Source organism: Podarcis liolepis, assembly GCF_965112155.1.
Source record: "Podarcis liolepis genome assembly, chromosome: 2".
NCBI lineage: Eukaryota > Metazoa > Chordata > Lepidosauria > Squamata > Lacertidae > Podarcis > Podarcis liolepis.
In genome coordinates this window covers 24,869,478-24,886,428 of record NC_139555.1, presented here as the reverse complement: position 1 = coordinate 24,886,428, position 16,951 = coordinate 24,869,478, and the positions used below count along the sequence as shown (strand labels likewise).

Sequence of the window (16,951 nt, the reverse complement as noted above, 5' to 3'; positions counted from 1 at the left end):
AAGAAAACAGACTACTTGTCCACATTTAACAGTGCAAATTAGGAGGGTTGACCCCTGTGCTCCAGAGCAATGTTTCACAAACGTATAGCCAAGGCTCCTTATTCTGCTTCCAAGCCCACAACCCATTGTTAGTTTCTCCTTTTCCTTCAGTAGGCGGTGGAGTCATTCAATCTGCACACAGTTTCATGCATGCAGCCCAGTCCCACTACGGAACGGACGAGAAAACATGAAAAGCATCTCACCTCTCAAAGCTTCTGTTTCCTTGCTCTTCACTTTGTAAGTTTTTTTAATGTTATTTAGTCTAAAGGATTCGGAAACAACGAATGGTTAATACAATACTGGATTTTAGTTACAATTTAGTCACAACTATCTCCCCGGCGGCGTATCATCTCTATGGAAATGGTCAAGCTGTGCAACTTTGAAACTACTATTTCAAATTCAGACCAGATATTATCTTTCTTCCCTATCAATGTTGCACATGGGTAGAAAGAATTCTTAGACATATGCTCGGTTAGTTGTCATTCCCAATAAACAACCTCAACCACATACTTGAGACTCCTTGGCATTTTGTGCAACAGAAGTACCGTATTTTTCACTCTATAACACACACCCAACCATAACACGCACATAGTTTTTAGAGGAGGAAAATCCGTAGGCATGCCACCCATAGGCATTCCCTCCATAACACGCACAGACATTTCCCCTTACTTTCTAGGAGGAAAAAAGTGAGTGTTATGGTGCAAAAAATACAGTATATATTTCTGTCTGCATCGCTCTCTTGTGAATAAAAACAATGTTCCCCAATACCCTCTGAAAACAAAAACCAAATATTCTTGACTTCATACATATCCTTGGCACAGGGGCAGGATTTCTGCGTCAATTTGCTCAAAAAATTATTTAAGGCCACGCCTCTTTAACTTTTACCTAATGGCTTCCTTTCCATCAAATTCAGGAGGCACAAGCTCAGCATTGTCACTGAAGATATTACCATGGCTTGGTTCATTTGTAAGAGCAGTGCTGGTATAGCTTCCTCTTGATTTAAACCAGTAGGACTTCTTCAGGAAAAAGAAGGGAGGATAGGGCACGCCATATTTGTCTAAGATACACATATAAAAAAGGTTTTATGCATCAAAAGGTTCTATTAATTCTTGGTATTAAACATGTAACACACTTCAAATTTATCAGCCCTTGCTACTTCTCTATAGCACAGTTTCAGTGACCAACATTTAGTGGAGCTTACTTAAACAGTCATTCATTCAAATATGTAGTGGTTGTGGAACGAGTCACATAACTTTAACCGAATAGATACATCGGTTGCATTCAGGCAATCATATCTTGGCTTATTAAGCCTCAGCCTCTTTCCTGTTCCCTTCACACGAGTCACATTAAACTCAAAATGTCTCTAATTGACCATAGCTTTGTGTTTCATCTGAACTAGGAAACTATGGCTGCTAATTTCAGAACAAAGCGGGATTTTGCCTTGCTCTAAAGCCAGTAAACGTCATTTTCTGGTTCAGGAAAAACAAGAAACTATGGTTAATTAGAGACTTCCTGGTTTGATTGCTCATATCTTGCAGGGAAAAGTAAAAGCAGGGCTAGGACCTAAAAGCTAACAAAGTTTCTTTAAATATACCTTCATAGAATCCTTATTTGGATAATGCTTATGCTTTCAGAATCTTAAACAGAATATATAAGCTACTACATCTCAAGCAAGGTCTAGTACTGCTGCTCCAATCATGCTATTTCCCTTAGAAAAGGCATTAATCACAAGGCTTCCTAAATTACAGAAGTCAATTCCAAAGAAATAAATCAGAGGTTAGGAAATGCAATCTACAGAGATGCAATCTTCCAGCCAAAAGCCATATCTGAAGAAGTGTGCATGCACACGAAAGCTCATACCAAGAACTAACTTAGTTGGTCTTTAAGGTGCTACTGGAAGGAATTTTTTTATTCTAATTTTTGTTTTGCCCACCCTTCTCACAGCAGTCACAACAATTTAAGATATTTAAAAACAGTTAAAGACAAATTACCATACTTTTCCGTCTATTAGACGATGTTTTTCCCCCTTAAAACAACACTTAAAAATTGGGGTAGTCTTATACATGGGTAGTACAGAGGAAGGACTGTGGAAATGATTTCTGTCTTGAGTAGTAGATAGTTACTGGTGTTATTGCGGTTGATAGGCTGCTGCGACAATGTCCGCTTGTGATTGGGTGCTGCTGCGACAATGTCCATTTGTGGTTGGGCATTGCTGCGGCAATGTCTGCTTGCAATTGGTCGCTGCTGTGAGAATGTCCACTGGCGATTGGTTGCTGCTGCGACAATGGCTGCTGGTGATTGGGCTCTGCTGCGGCAATTGGGCGTGTGATTGGCGGCTGCTGGTGTCGATTGGAAATATGATAGAAGGCTTCTGCATTGCGTTCGATCGCAAATGTTTGGAATTTGGGTGGGCTTTTTTGGGCATTCCTCCCATTCTGGACAATCTCCCCATTTTCTTAATATTGAGTCCCAAAAACTAAGGGGCGTCTTATCCATGGGGGCGTCTTATAGACGAAAAAGTATGGTTATTGTCACAAGAATAGGGTGGATCCTATCCCTATGTCAAAGACCAGAGTACATCTCAAATCTCAAAGGCCAGGAGGTACACCTGCAGTATGTCAGAAACTCTTCTTACTGGGACTTATGGATATACAGTTAGAAAAAGACTATGGAACTTTGCTACAATATTGTGATTGTGGCTGCAAGTCTTTTATATGCACAAAGACTGTTTAATGCATTGTGAACATTTGTTAAAGACTGGAACTCCCTCATGGACTTTTTGCATGAAAAATAAAATAAAATACTGATATCTGAATTTGAGGATTGAAGATAATGTTTGTTTATAAAAAATGGTTTTGTTTGGTGTTATATTGGATTGGTTAAAGTCACTATTGTTTTTATATATAGTGGACAGATGAACAATTGGAAGTCCTTTATTTTCTGAACCTTATTTTTCTCTCTTTCTCTTTTAATCTCTCTCCTTCTCTTTTTATTTCTTTCCTTTTCTTTCTCTAGCTCTCTCCCTTGCCCCTCCCATTTTTGTGTTTTTATTGTATTTAGATAAAAGCCTCGGTTTGATTTGGTGGTTGTTGTTTTTTTAAAGGAAAAAGACATTAACTTTGGTATTTTTCTCTATGGAACTTAATAACATTTATTTAATAAAGAAACCATACAATGAAAGTGCCATCTGGGAGAAAGAAGTCCACAGCTTGGGGGCTGCCACAGGGAATGCCCCTCTCCTCAAAAAAACTTATGAGAGCAATGGAAGTACAGTTGTACCTCGGTTTTCGAGCGTCTTGGAAGCTGAACATTTTGGGACCCGAACGCCAAAAACCCAGAAGTAAATGCTTCCGTTTTCAAACGCGCCTCAGAAGTCAAACAGCTTCCACTGCATGTTTTTCCATTTTCTCCACTGAATGCTTGCAAGTTTTCTGCGGACTTCCCACAGGTATCTTGTTGGTTACTGTAAGAACAGGATCCTGGGCTTGTTGGCTCTTTTATGTTCTTACCAAGAACATAAAGGTAAAGGGTAAAGGGACCCCTGACCATTAGGTCCAGTCGTGACCGACTCTGGGGTTGCAGCGCTCTTCTCGCTTTACAAACCGAGGGAGTTGGTGTTTGTCCGCAGACAGCTTCCACGTCATGTGGCCAGCATGACTCTGGCGAACCAGAGCAGTGCACGGAAACGCTGTTTACCTTCCCACCGGAGCGGTACCTATTTATCTACTTGCACTTTGATGTGCTTTCGAACTGCTAGGTTGGCAGGAGCTGGGACCGAGCAACGGGAGCTCACCCCATCGCGGGGATTCGAACTGCTGACCTTCTGATCGGCAAGTCCTAGGCTCCCACAGCGCCACCCGCGTCCCTACCAAGAACATAAACCACTACTAAAGTCAACGGATGAGAGGGTCTGTGGGCAAGGAGGCAAGACTTTCAGATATTTGCTTAGGGTTTTAAACACTAGTGGTGTGAAACATCTTCAACTAGGCCCAGAAACAAATGCAACTGATGCAGCTGTTTTAAAGCAGCAATTATGCAGCTAGCATGCTTGTCGTATGCTTACCGGGTATGACCTTGTCAAAATAGAGGGCCAGCAACATATATAAAGTACCGTCAAAAACCAGGATATATGTGCATGGTTCATGCATTAGGCTAGACAAGGTGAAGTTTCCTCCATATTTTTGAACATGGAGAATCTGTGGGGGGAAAGAACAACGTCTAAGTCCCCGTGGGTCAAAACTGGAGGAAGAAAAGTTTGAAACGGAATTAGCCCCTCGCTGCCTGCCTGTTGTTTAAAAGCTAGCCCCACGTAAGCGAAGCACGGATCACAGTTAAGTAAAATAGAACAGAATACAGAGGAGCACCTGTTGTATCAGTACAGTCATACCTCGGGTTACAGATGCTTCAGGTTTTGTTTTTTCAGGTTGCGAAACCCAGAAGTACTGGAACAGGTTACTTCCGGGTTTCGGCAGTCGTGCATGCGCCGAAGCGCTAAATCACACTTTGCACATGCGCAGAAGCACTGAATCGCAACCCGCGTGGGTTGTGAACGCTGCGGATTGTGAACATGAATCCTGCATGGATCACGTTCGCAACCTGAGCGTTCACTGTATACAGATTTCTGTACATCCACTCTCAGAATACCTTAAGAGAGGGGAATGAAAAGGGCAGGGATTGCCCAACACACTTTCCTGCATAAAGGAAAGGGTAAATGGGTGCTCTCCATGTACAGAAGCCATCTGGACCAGCAGCTGGACCTTACTTTAATACTGGTGACGCGACAACACCACTGCAACTGTGGGCAGCAGGTTAGTTTCGGAGGCACGGGGCATGTCATGTGGCACACACAGCAATGTCCTCCCCTGCTTCGCACTCTGCATGGCAGCACTGGCGGAGGAAGAGGAGTGCTGGGGAAGCACACCGCCCCCAACAGCGCGATCCCGGTAGGGTGGCATCTCGGCTGCCCCCCCCCTGCAGACGGCATGCCGTGCCCCCTGGGACGTGCACCAGCCCTGCCCCGGCCTGCTCTCCACCCCCCCTCCGGTGCCGGAGCATGAAGCTCTGCCACTGCATGGCAGGGGCCAGCCCTGGAAAATGCCTATGCTACCATGATGGTTGGGATCTCTCTCCACCATAGGTGCCAACTCTATAGGGCTGAGGTTCCTTCAGCCCCCTTCCCAAGTCTGTTGGGATGGGGCTGAGCCCCCCCCTCTGCGCTAGGCCTCCTCCCACTATTGGCCTCCTCCAGGAGGTGTCACTAGGCAGGCTGAGCGCTAACAGTGTCACCCCGTTTTGCCCCCTGTTCCACCCTCCGCTGCAGCCCCAGCCTGAGGGAGACGAAGCTGAAAGCCCCAGGGCTGAGGCAAGGGGCAGCCGACGGCTACGCCTTTGCTGGGAAAGGGGGGGGGCATGGTTTCTACCATTACCCTGCTGAAGAGAGTCGTCTGGAAGGGTTAGGCTGTGCTGTGGCATTTGTTGCATCAGGTACAGGGGCAAAGAAACAGATGCTCTGCTGTGAATGTGGCACACAGAGAGCAGGAAAAGAAACGGGGGGCTGCAGGCCAGCATGGTAGGGCAGGGTGGGGAGAACTGACAGGGTTTCACTTTCCTGTTTTTTAAAGGACAGAGCTGGCCCCCTGCCTCCATGGTCAGCCTCCTCCCAGCCCAGCGTTCGTCACACGCGCAACAGGCCCCACAATGTTGAGCACAACTCAGCACCTCTGCTTTCCACTGAAAACATGCCTGAAAATCAGCTTCACCAAGGTTGGGGGCGTAGAATGTTGTTTCCATCCCAAATAAAGCACAGCACCCTACCTTTGACAGCTCAACACCAAAGGCGAAGGGGCAGAAGACACTCAAAGTCCATTTCAAAGCTGCAGGAACTAAATTGATCAACAGAACAATACTGATGGCTCCAAGAGTAAACATGAAGAGGAAGACAACGAATGAAGTGGTCTTAGGCTTCTTTAGGAGAGAACTGACCATGAAGCAGAAGCATATCTGAAAAACAGGAAACAACCAGTTAGCAGGAATTGAGTTCGATACTATATTGGTACCTCGGGTTAAGTACTTAATTCGTTCCGGAGGTCCGTTCTTAACCTGAAACTGTTCTTAACCTGAAGCACCACTTTAGCTAATGGGGCCTCCTGCTGCTGCCTTGCTGCCGGAGCACAATTTCTGTTCTCATCCTGAAGCAAAGTTCTTAACCTGAAGCACTATTTCTGGGTTAGCGGAGTCTGTAACCTGAAGCGTATGTAACCCGAGTTACCACTGTAATTTAAAGAGATTGGATTGCTATCGAAGTAAGTCGTGCTTTGAGCAGACCCACTAAAATCAACAGACTTAAGTACCAGTATTTTTCGCTCTATAAGACGCACCCGACCATAAGACGCACCTAGTTTTTAGAGGAGGAAAACAAGAAAAAAAAAATTCTGCATCTGAGGCCTCTCCCCTCCTTGTGCTATGCATTTGAGCGCTCCTGAGCCTTGCCAGGGGCTGCCGATGCCGCAGTTGCTGCTGCTGCTTCCAGCACATCAAGGGGCTTGTGAGGAATAGAGCCAGGCAGCCGGCTTAGGGGGCAGCCGGGCTCTCAGGAAGGCTCAAGAGAAGCCCAAGGCAGCTGGGGAAAACAAGAGGAAGAGGAAGAGGAAGGAGGAGGGAGGATCAGGCTAAGGAGCCGCTGGTCCGCCCGCCCGAAAGGCTCCCTTCCGTCCCTCATCCTGCTTCGCTGGGAAGGCAGCACAACAAGAGGCTTTGCGCAGCTCTCCCTCTTGCTGTTCTGGCTTCTGGGATAGCTGCGCAGCCTGCATTCGCTCCATAAGACGCACACACATTTCCCCTTACTTTTTAGGAGGGGAAAAGTGTGTCTTATGGGGCGAAAAATACGGTAAATTGGTGGTCAGATGGCAAATGCAATTCAATGTAAACAAGTGAAACTGATACATGTCTGGTGGGGGCATATTAATTTTACATATATGCTCATTAGGTTAATCATGACTAATCCCATTTGCCAGTAACCTCCACAATCTGTTACATGGGGAGGTTGTGCACAAAGGGCTACAGGTGGAGGAGAGGAAGTCCCATTACACAGGCAGATATCTACTCATGCAATGTTGGATGTCACTTGAAACCTGTCCATATTTTTTATTTTATTTTAAATTTTAAAATAATGTTAAGAGATACAAACAGAGAGCAAGCAGGGCAAGTTCTTCACCGACTGCCTTCTTCAAACACAGGACCATTTCCCCAAAAGGGAATATTTAAACCTTTCTTATCCTGAGCCATTGTTGGCATAGTGTCTCAAGAAGAGGACTAAATGATTTCTTTGCCCCATAGCATCTCCGAATTCCTTCCAACAATCCTCAGAAGGATATTTGGTGGTGGTGGTGGTATTGTTTAAAAAAGATAAAATCTGGAAAAAGGCACAGTTGGCTTACCCTAAGTTTCTTTCCAACTGTGTACAGAGGGCATCCTTACTCAGAGGACAAACCACAATCAAAATGTAGGAGAAAATGTTACAGTGGTATCTCTGGTTATGAACTTGATTCGTTCCGGAGGTCCGTTCTTAACCTGAAACCATTCTTAATCTAAGGTACCACTTTAGCTAATGGCGCCTCCCACTGCGGATGCACTACCGGCATGCGATTTCTGTTCTCATCCTGAGGTAAAGTTTTTAACCCGAGGTACTACTTCCGGGTTAGCGGAGTCTGTAACCCGAAGTGTTTGTAACCTGAGGTGTTTGTAACCCGAGGTACCACAGTATTTGGAATGTGACAGCTAGCATTCTGCTGGCTTAACTGCAGCCAGGCCTGTGTCTAAAGCATGGGGCCAGAGTCTTGTTTCCCCCATAAAGTTCCTGGTTGGCTGGGAGGCATGAGATGTTCTTGGCATGACAACGTAAGTCTGGCAGGGTCTTGGCAGGGAGCCCCTGGCCAGCTTAGTCCTCCAAGGCCTGGGGCAAAGTACTCAGCTGCCCACCACCTGCACGGGCCTGACTGCTGCCAACCCCCCCCCCCCGAATTAAGTACTTTATAGAATAAAATTCACATACTCACACATGATATGCCATAAAGGAAGAGCAGAAGGAATACTGCAGGAAAGGTGCTTGCAGTCAAATAGGAACTCATCAAAGGAAATGCAAACAGACAGGACAAAATCGCAACGTACACAGCATACAGCAGACCCCAGGATAGCCTATGATGGAAAAATCCTGTTAGTCTTCTTGACAATTTTAACTCCAGCATGTGATTGGGATAAAGGCTATGCAGAATGAAAGAGGACAAAGACGACACTCAAAGTTGCGTAAGTGAGAAATTTGACATAGAAGCATCCATGGAAGTTTTGTTTTATGACTGGAAGGGATCAAATGGTGTTTTTAAAAAACTTTTATTGATAAATACAATACTTACAAACACAAAACAAACTTATTATACACACATACATACACCTCTCAACTTAGATTACAAAAAAGAAAACAAACTAACTAACTAACTAACTAACTAAACATGCAAACATAAATCTTGACTTCCCTCCACCTCTGTGTGGCTTCCTTTATTTCTTTTCTTCTTTTCACTGTGTTATCAATATTATTTTTGACTATCTCATCTTATACAGTGGTGCCCCGCAAGACGAATGCCTCGCAAGACGGAAAACTCACTAGATGAAAGAGTTTTCCGTTTTGGAGGTGCTTTGCAAAACGAATTTCCTATGGGCTTGCGTCGCAAGACGACAATGTCTTGCGAGTTCCTGCTGGTTTTTTCCTCCCCCCCCCCTTTTCTAAGCCGCTAAGCCGCTTATCAGCTGATCCGATCAGCAGATAAGTGGCTAAAAGCCGCTAATAGCGCTAATCCGCTAATCCTTCAATGGGCTTGCTTCGCAAGACGAAAAAAACCGCTAGATGAAGAGAATCATAGAACGGATTCTTTTCGTCTTGTGAGGCACCACTGTACCCATTTCTTCTTAATTTTTTACTCTATAAGTTTCATTCATTGCATATTGATATATTAATACCAGAACAATGTTTTTTGATGTATTCCTTCACGCAAGTGCACTCCTCAGTTTTTGGTCTGATTGACCTCTTACCACTGTTTTAAGTCTTGCTGATTCTATGTACAGTGGTACCTCTGATTACGTACTTAATTCATTCCGGAGGTCCGTTCTTAACCTGAAATTGTTCTTAACCTGAAGACCACTTTAGCTAATGGGGCCTCCTGCTGCCGCCACGCCGCCGGAGCACGATTTCTGTTCTCATCCTGAAGCAAAGTTCTTAACCTGAAGCACTATTTCTGGGTTAGCAGAGTCTGTAACCTGAAGCGTATGTAACTTGAAGCGTATGCAACCTGAGGTACCTCTGTATTCACAAAATCTTATTTGTCATTCTCTTACTGAGGGAGGTTTTTTCTCCTGGAAGGGATCAAATGTTTAGGCAGATGGAACCATGCTCTTCACCCTTGCTAATGGCAGCTGGTGATATAGAGTAAGAAAGGGGAAATAAACAACCCAATGGCAACACAGCCAAGGTAGGAGTACCAGAAGATTATGCTGAGGGAAAATAACCCAGGTTCCTATTTGAAGCAGCACATCCATGTTCAGTGTTGTCTAATGACCTAAGAGTGCCCAAGGTGGTAACATTTCCAGTCCAATCTCTATTATAATTAAGGAACTATAGTCTAAAATACAAAAACTCAGATCTAGGGGCCTCATATCATTCTTTTATCCTTTTTCTCATAGGAAGCCAATCCCATAGCTCACCAGAATGCTGTGTCTCGTAGCCCCATTGTCTTCATCATCTCCTTCAATTTCCGTTTTTCTCCTGAAACATTTTGTGACAAGAAGTACAAAAATGGAGAGAAGCACAAGATTGTAGCCAGAAAGGTCAGGTTGTTTGATAAGCTATCTGAAGGAGTAAGAGAAGATGATCTCATACGGATGCCACCAATGGATTTCATTTCGTCCCAAACAGAATGATTGGTGATCAGCTAAAAATTAAAATTAAGAAGGCAACAGTGTTAGGAAAAAGTCATTGAACAATTCCATAACAGTTCTGGAGTATTTCACAATTCTCATTGCCACATGAACCTGTTGCTTATCCCCGTTTTGCAGACATAGCTCAATGGCAAAAAGTTCTTCACATGTCACCACTCTGGGCGGCTTCCAACAAATTATTAAACCACAATACTACCAAGAAGGCCCTCTGTAATCTCACTTCTTGCCAGTGCTTTTTTTCCTTAAAAAATGTTTAGGGGTACTCTCATTTTGACTCAAGAAAATCACCATTTTATATTTCAAATCGGGGGAAATAAATACAGTAAATGGACAAAAGTACAAAGATTCACAAAATGTTTAGGGGTATGCATACCCCTGCATCTCCCCCCCCCCGAAAAAAGCACTGCTTCTTGTAATGAGGGAACTTCCAGAAGGCCCTCGGAGCTGGATCTAAGTGTCCAGGTTAAATGGTGAAGGTGGAGGTGCTCCTTCAGGTATACAGAAGGTATACATTTAGGACTTTGTTTAGAAGCAGAAGTTGAATTGCCTCCTAGCCCTAGAATACATAGATGCAAGAAAATTTAGGCTTGGGCAGTCACAAAGCAAAAGGTCTTGTGACAGAGAGCCCAGCTTAATAAAACTATAAGGGACTCGTTGACAGTAAAAAGCTCCTGGAGAGCAGGCTGAGCGCTTGCAGCTGGGCCTGGGTGAAGTTTGTCAGACTAGACCAGTGTTTCCCAAAGTGGGCAATACTGTTAGGTTGTGGGTGAACATATCAGACGACACAGCGATTCTTCAAACAGCTCTTGTTTATTCACAGGCCAGGACAGAACTGAACTGAAGGGTTCAGTCAGCCTGCTTATATAGAGTTCCAGTACAATGTACCGTAACTGTAACAATTTTCTAAAACTATCCAATCACTGAACGTCACTTTCGACCCCTTATTTGCATAACTATCTACAGTATCCCCTTGCTGGCCCAGGGTGAGAACTTCAGTATACAGCGGCGCCCCGCAAGACGAATGCCTCGCAAGACGGAAAACCCGCTAGACGAAAGGGTTTTCCATTTTTGAGCTGCTTCGCAAGATGAATTTCCCTATGGGCTTGCTTTGCAAGACGAAAAAGTCTTGCGAGTCTTGCGATTTTTTTCGCTCCCCCCTTTTTTCTAAGCCGCTAATCTGCTAATAGCCTTTTAGCCGCTAATCCGCTAAGCCTTTAATAGCCGCTAAGCCTTTAATAGCTGCTAAACCGCTAATAGCGCTAATCCGCTAAGCCGCTAATAGGGTTGCTTCGCAAGACGAAAAACCGCTAGACAAAGAGACTCGCAGAACGGATTAATTTCGTCTTGCGAGGCACCACTTTATAACAAATACCACTCCCTGGGGGGCACTGGGACAATCCAGGGGGCAGTAGAAGCCTCTGGTGCAATTGGGGGGGGGGTATTGAATAAAAATAAGGGAGCAGTGGAAGCATAAAGAAAGAAGAGGAGAAAATTCTGAAAAACCATTCATACATGTTTCATCTGTTGTGCAATGACGCTTATCGCCAGGTTGGGCACAGTCGTGGGATGGCAACAATGCCTCCCCTGGATCCGGCGGTTGTGCTGGAGGCAAGGGGTTTTCCCAGGCTTCGGTGAACCCTCTTCAGCTTCACCCAGGCCCAGGAAGTGGATCACAGCTTGCTTGCCTAAACATCAAGCTTCAAGGTGTCTTATTTACAACAGCATCTTTCTTTACTGTGTTGTAGGACGTGGGTAGAAATATAGATGCATAAAAGAAGGCAAATTTATCACTGCATCTTTCTGTTTGTTTGATTAAAGAAGGTAGATTTCCAGGGGGCAGTAGGCCAAATAAGTTTGGGACCCTCTGGACTAGACTATATAAGCCTCAGGAATGGAGGACCTATGACCCTTGAGATGTTGCTGAATTCCAGCTCCTGTCTTCCCTCATCTTTAGCCATGCGGGGCTGATACAAGTTGGAAGCTAACAACAATCAGTGGACCACAGATTCCCCATCACTGACTCAGCTGAGGTCTGGGAGCTGCTAAAACAATTTGTGTCTTTCATTTTCCAGATGCTTATGAACTGCGTGTTTCACTTAATCTGCCCTACCTTGTTATGAACTGTTGCTTGTTTCTGGATTGAGATTTCCCTTGTGTTTCTGATCCCAGTGTCCTTTCGACCTGGTTCTGGATGGGGTTACTCCACCCTTTCCCTGAAAATTGAGACTCACCTGGCCTGATCAGGATACCTTCCTGATGGTGAATATGCAAGAGGGAAAGTAAACAGTTTTTAATGGTACTCAAGTGTACAGTTGCTACTCATTTATTAATGCACAGCCCAGATGTGTTTCTTCAAGTGTGTACTTGTGTTGCAGAGGGTCTATTTCCCCATATATACAGAAAGCTGGAGCCTGGAGCTGTTGTATTGTCAAGGAAGCAACTCAGACTTAAGGCTGGGCTTGGGTTAACTTTGTTGTCAGACTTCCACATTTTTATATTACATTTCATATATATCTTGATAGGGAGACTAATATGATACAGCAGTGTATGCCTCAAATAATAAAATAACGCTACTTACTTCAATAATAGCACTGTCAATGCTGGACTGCAGTGACAGAAATCCTTGAAACCAGTATTTTGGATTTTTACAATAGTCTGATGTATAGTTGTAACAGTAATCTACAAGCAAGAAGATGAAGACGTGGACAGTGTGTTATATGCACATTCTATTAGGTTCCCTACAGTTATGGAAGCATTGAAAATGTACGGTAATTAAACCAGATTTAATCAGAAGGGAATATCAAATGTTCTAAAAGATTCTTTGCTCGGTAAATCCTATGAAAGGTCTGAAGGAACATAATTTAAAAGCTTTCCAAAAGTATCCTAATCTGAAATTTTCTTCGGATTTTGACGTTCTGAATTATCTGGTCTCATTTCTGAAGTAGGACATATATGTTAGAAATGCTTTATCACCTCCTATTCCACAGGGTTCTGGCCTAAAAGTTATGCATGCTCAGAGCAGGGACAGAGGAGAGGAGCAGGTAGATGAATATGTGTGCATGACTACTTTAAATATCTTCCTACATGAAGAAAAAGGAGCAGAAGTATTTAATTATTTATAGGTCTATATATAGGGACGCGGGTGGCACTGTGGGTTAAACCACAGAGCCTAGGACTTGCCAGTCTGAAGGTTGGTGGTTCAAATCCCCGCGACAGGGTGAGCTCCCGTTGCTCGGTCCCTGCTCCTGCCAACCTAGCAGTTCAAAAGCACATCAAAGTGCAAGTAGATAAATAGGTACCGCTCCATCGGGAAGGTAAACGGTGTTTCCGTGCGCTGCTCTAGTTCGCCAGAAGCGGCTTAGTTATGCTGGCCACATGACCCGGAAGCTGTATGACGGTAATCGGCCAATAAAGCGAGATGAGCACCACAACCCCAGAGTCGTCCGCAACTGGACCTAACAGCCAGGGGTCCCTTTACCTGTACCTTTAGGTCTATGTATAGGATAGATATGCAGCTGTCCATTCTACATTAAAAGCTTACTCATCTTTATTAACTTAACATGTGGGTCCAGATCTGCACCCGATTGCACAGTACACCTATGAATATCTAAGAAATGGAATGTAAATACAAAGGCATATTGGATTTACCGATTTCTTCAACATTGGCGCTTGGAGAAACCACTCTAGGATAAGAAAATCTGAGTCGATAAGAAGTGTCGTCCTGAAAAATAACTCCAACATATTCATAGTCATCATCATCATATTCATTCTTTTGCGCGGCTTCCATTGCATTTTCATCTTCTACCGGTTCTACTCTTACACCTTTAGTACAAAAAAATTGCAGTTACTATATGAGCCTCCATACAGAGAGACTGAGTGAGAGAAATGGCTTCTTGTGTAGAGGCTGCAAGCAATTCAAGTGTATCATTATGACATGGGCATCTCACAAGATTATAGAGCTTAGGACAAACTTGGCGCTCCATATGTTTTGGGACTACAACTCCCATGATCCCTAGCTAACAGGACCAGGGGTCAGGAATGATGGGAATTGTAGTCCCAAAACATCTGGAGGGCCAAATTTGCCTATGCCTGGCTTAGGATAAGGAAACCACAGACAACTTTGCATGCTGCAATCTCACTACCTAACCACCTCCCTCTTGCATGCCTGTGGGAAGCTGCCAAAGTTACCCACTCCCCCCCCAAAAAAAGGTGCAGCCAGGGAGGCCAAAACACTGGGGTTCTCTGGTGGTCCCCTGTCCCCAGTTGAAGAAACACTGTTCTGCTGTTGACAGATGGCTTGATTCCTCAGAAGAGGTCTCAATCCTGCCTGAAAAGGGCTGTTTGACAGGGGAACCCTCTGCTTTATTCACTCTGGGGGGACAAAAGGGTACTCTGCACATGGACTAAGACACTCATTATTTGCCTATCTCTTCTAGATCACACTCCTGTCATAGAAAACAGCCTCCAGAGCTCATCCATTTTCAACTTAAGCCTTACTAAAGAAATAATGTAGCAAAATATTTTAATAGATAGTATATACCTTTCATGACAGAGGTGGTTTTTACTTTCTCCATGATTTCCATTGCCATCTTTGTTCTTGGAGTATACATGATTCTAAGTTCTGTATAATTGAAGGAAGGATCATCTAGTTGACCAAGGAATGCCTGAGGTATTTCATGAGCTGCCTCAGAGTATATCCACACTGTTGCTAGGTAAAATGTGAGGAGGAGAACCAACACCGAGAACCACTCCTAGAAATAACAAACAAGTCACTGACTAGAACAATACATTGGATGTTTTAAGCTATGAGAATGTTTTTGTTCCTATGGGTTCCTATGGTTCCATATATAAAGTTAAAGGTAAAGGTAAAGGACCCCTGGATGGTTAAGTCCAGTGAAAGGCGTCTATGGGGTTGCAGCGCTGGTCTCGCTTTCAGGCCGAGGGAGCCGGCGTTTGTGCACAGACAGTTTTCCGGGTCATGTGGCCTGCATGACTAAACCACTACTGGCAAAACCAGAGCAGTGCACGGAAACGCCGTTCACCTTCCCACCAAAGCAGTACCTGTTTATCTACTTGCACTAGTATGCTTTTGAACTGCTAGGTTGGCAGGAACAGGGACAGAGCAACAGGAGCTCACCCTGTTGCGGGGATTCGAACCACCGACCTTCCGATCAGCAAACCCAAGAGGCTCAGTTGTTGTTAAGACCACAGCGCCACCTGCATCCCCATTTCCATATATAGTGGAAAGGGGATGAAGGAATGTCCCATGCCCCTGTTGAACACAAGCATTCTTGTACACATGTGCACGAATATGCACATATCTATAACCCCCACAAATAGATTGGATTTGCCCATAAAGGTGGGGTCACTCCTTGAAGAGCTGGAAAAATGGAGCTGAAGCTTCTTCTGCTCCGAAAAGCATGGGCAAACGTCTGCACAGAAAACATGTGAAACATGAGCATTGTATTCTGGGGTCCTACACCTTTGTTCCAGAGAAAGCGTTATGGGCCTTCAATACCTCCCTTGCATTGGTAGGGGAAATTGTGATCTTTTGGGCTCCATGTCAGCTCCTCAGGTGAGCCTCCCTGGGGAGGGCCTTCTACAAGTGGGCAGCCACTGCAGAAATGGCTTGTTCTCATACTGCCACCCTCCAGACCTCTTGAGACACACAAAGACAGGCCTCAAATGATGATCACAGGGTCCGGGTCAGTTCATATGGGGAGAGGCAGTGCTTGAGGTATTGCGGTCTTGAGCCATATAAAGCTTTTATAGGTCAAAACCAGCACTTTGAATTTGGGCCCAGAAACTAATTGGCAGCCAGAGCAGTTGGACCGGGAATGGCTTTATATGCTGAAACCTTCTTGCCCCAGTGAGCCACTGAATTCTGCACCAGCTGAAGTTTCGGAACCAACTTCAGAAGCAGCCCCAGGTATAACATATTGCAGTAATCTAACCTAGAGCAGAGACAACAGAAGTTAGGCTATCCTGGTCCAGATGGGCCACCAGCTTAAGCTGATGGAAGGCACCCCATGCCACCAAGACCACCTGAGCCTCAGGTGACAGCAGTGGATCTTCAAGCTGTGTACCTGCTCCTTCAGAGGGTGTATAGTTCCATCAAGAGCAGGCAGCCTCCCATTCATCTAATCTAAGGAACCACCCACTAACAGTGCCTCAGTCTTATCTGGATTGAGCCTCAGTAATCCAGTCTATTACCAAAGCAAGGCACTAGTCCAGCACTTCTACTGCCTCACCTGCAGATATAAAGGGGAAGTATAGCTGTGTGGTTTTGACAGTTTTAAAATGACAATTACAGATCTTCCTGTTTGATTAATCCTAGTTTTCCTAGACTCAAGCAAGCCTTTACAGCTCTCAGTTTCCAGATGTTTTCATTGGCTATGACTGACGGCCAAGATTATCAGATTTTCCCGGCGTAGCATAGATGTATTTGGGGGAATATGTGGATAGAAGATCTTCCACACTACATTTTATTTTGTCCTTTGTACCTGGAACTGCATTTTAAATGTGTAGAATTTATTGGGATTACATTCAGAATCCATCAAAGAAAAGATTTGTTTTCTGTTGGCAGACCTTTTAATGACTTATAAGATATCTCCTTTTTTTTGTACTGACTTCCGTAAGGATCTGGGTGAAAGAGTTTTCAAGGCACAATGAGGCTCTGATATTTATTTGATTACTCATAGTTGTTTTTCCTAATCCTTTGATGTTGCCCATTTATTTGTTTTTTAAAAAAAGCTTTTAAAAAAATCTATTTTATATAAGTAGTATTTGCAGTATTTGCATACCATTGAACTTGTCTGATTTTTGGAAAGGCCTTTGTTTGTGTGAAATACAAGCCTGACTTGAATTGGAGCCATGGTGGTGTATTCCAAAATCAACTTGCTACACTTATGTAACCCCTTAAAAATTC

General features: G+C 44.3%; 1 protein-coding gene across 3 annotated transcripts in view; it reads right to left on the bottom strand.

The window, feature by feature from the left end:
• LOC310700384 (ABC-type organic anion transporter ABCA8-like) overlaps positions 1–16,951 on the bottom strand; it is a 317,713-nt gene that overhangs the window by 294,420 nt on the left and 6,342 nt on the right. For 2 of the 3 annotated variants that reach the window (XR_014522589.1, XM_083489829.1), the window contains exons 3-11: positions 14,564–14,774; positions 13,672–13,845; positions 12,602–12,702; positions 9,790–10,016; positions 8,094–8,232; positions 5,854–6,039; positions 4,103–4,235; positions 925–1,096; positions 243–301 (exon numbers count right to left, since the gene is read on the bottom strand). Coding sequence is in view for 2 of the 3 variants with exons in the window: in XM_083489829.1 (XP_083345955.1) it covers positions 243–301; positions 925–1,096; positions 4,103–4,235; positions 5,854–6,039; positions 8,094–8,232; positions 9,790–10,016; positions 12,602–12,702; positions 13,672–13,845; positions 14,564–14,774 (1,402 nt within the window). In the remaining variant the exon portion in view is untranslated. Of the gene's footprint in view, positions 1–242; positions 302–924; positions 1,097–4,102; positions 4,236–5,853; positions 6,040–8,093; positions 8,233–9,789; positions 10,017–12,601; positions 12,703–13,671; positions 13,846–14,563; positions 15,117–16,951 lie in introns of those variants that run through there. The other variant, XM_083489830.1, reaches the window with a different exon arrangement.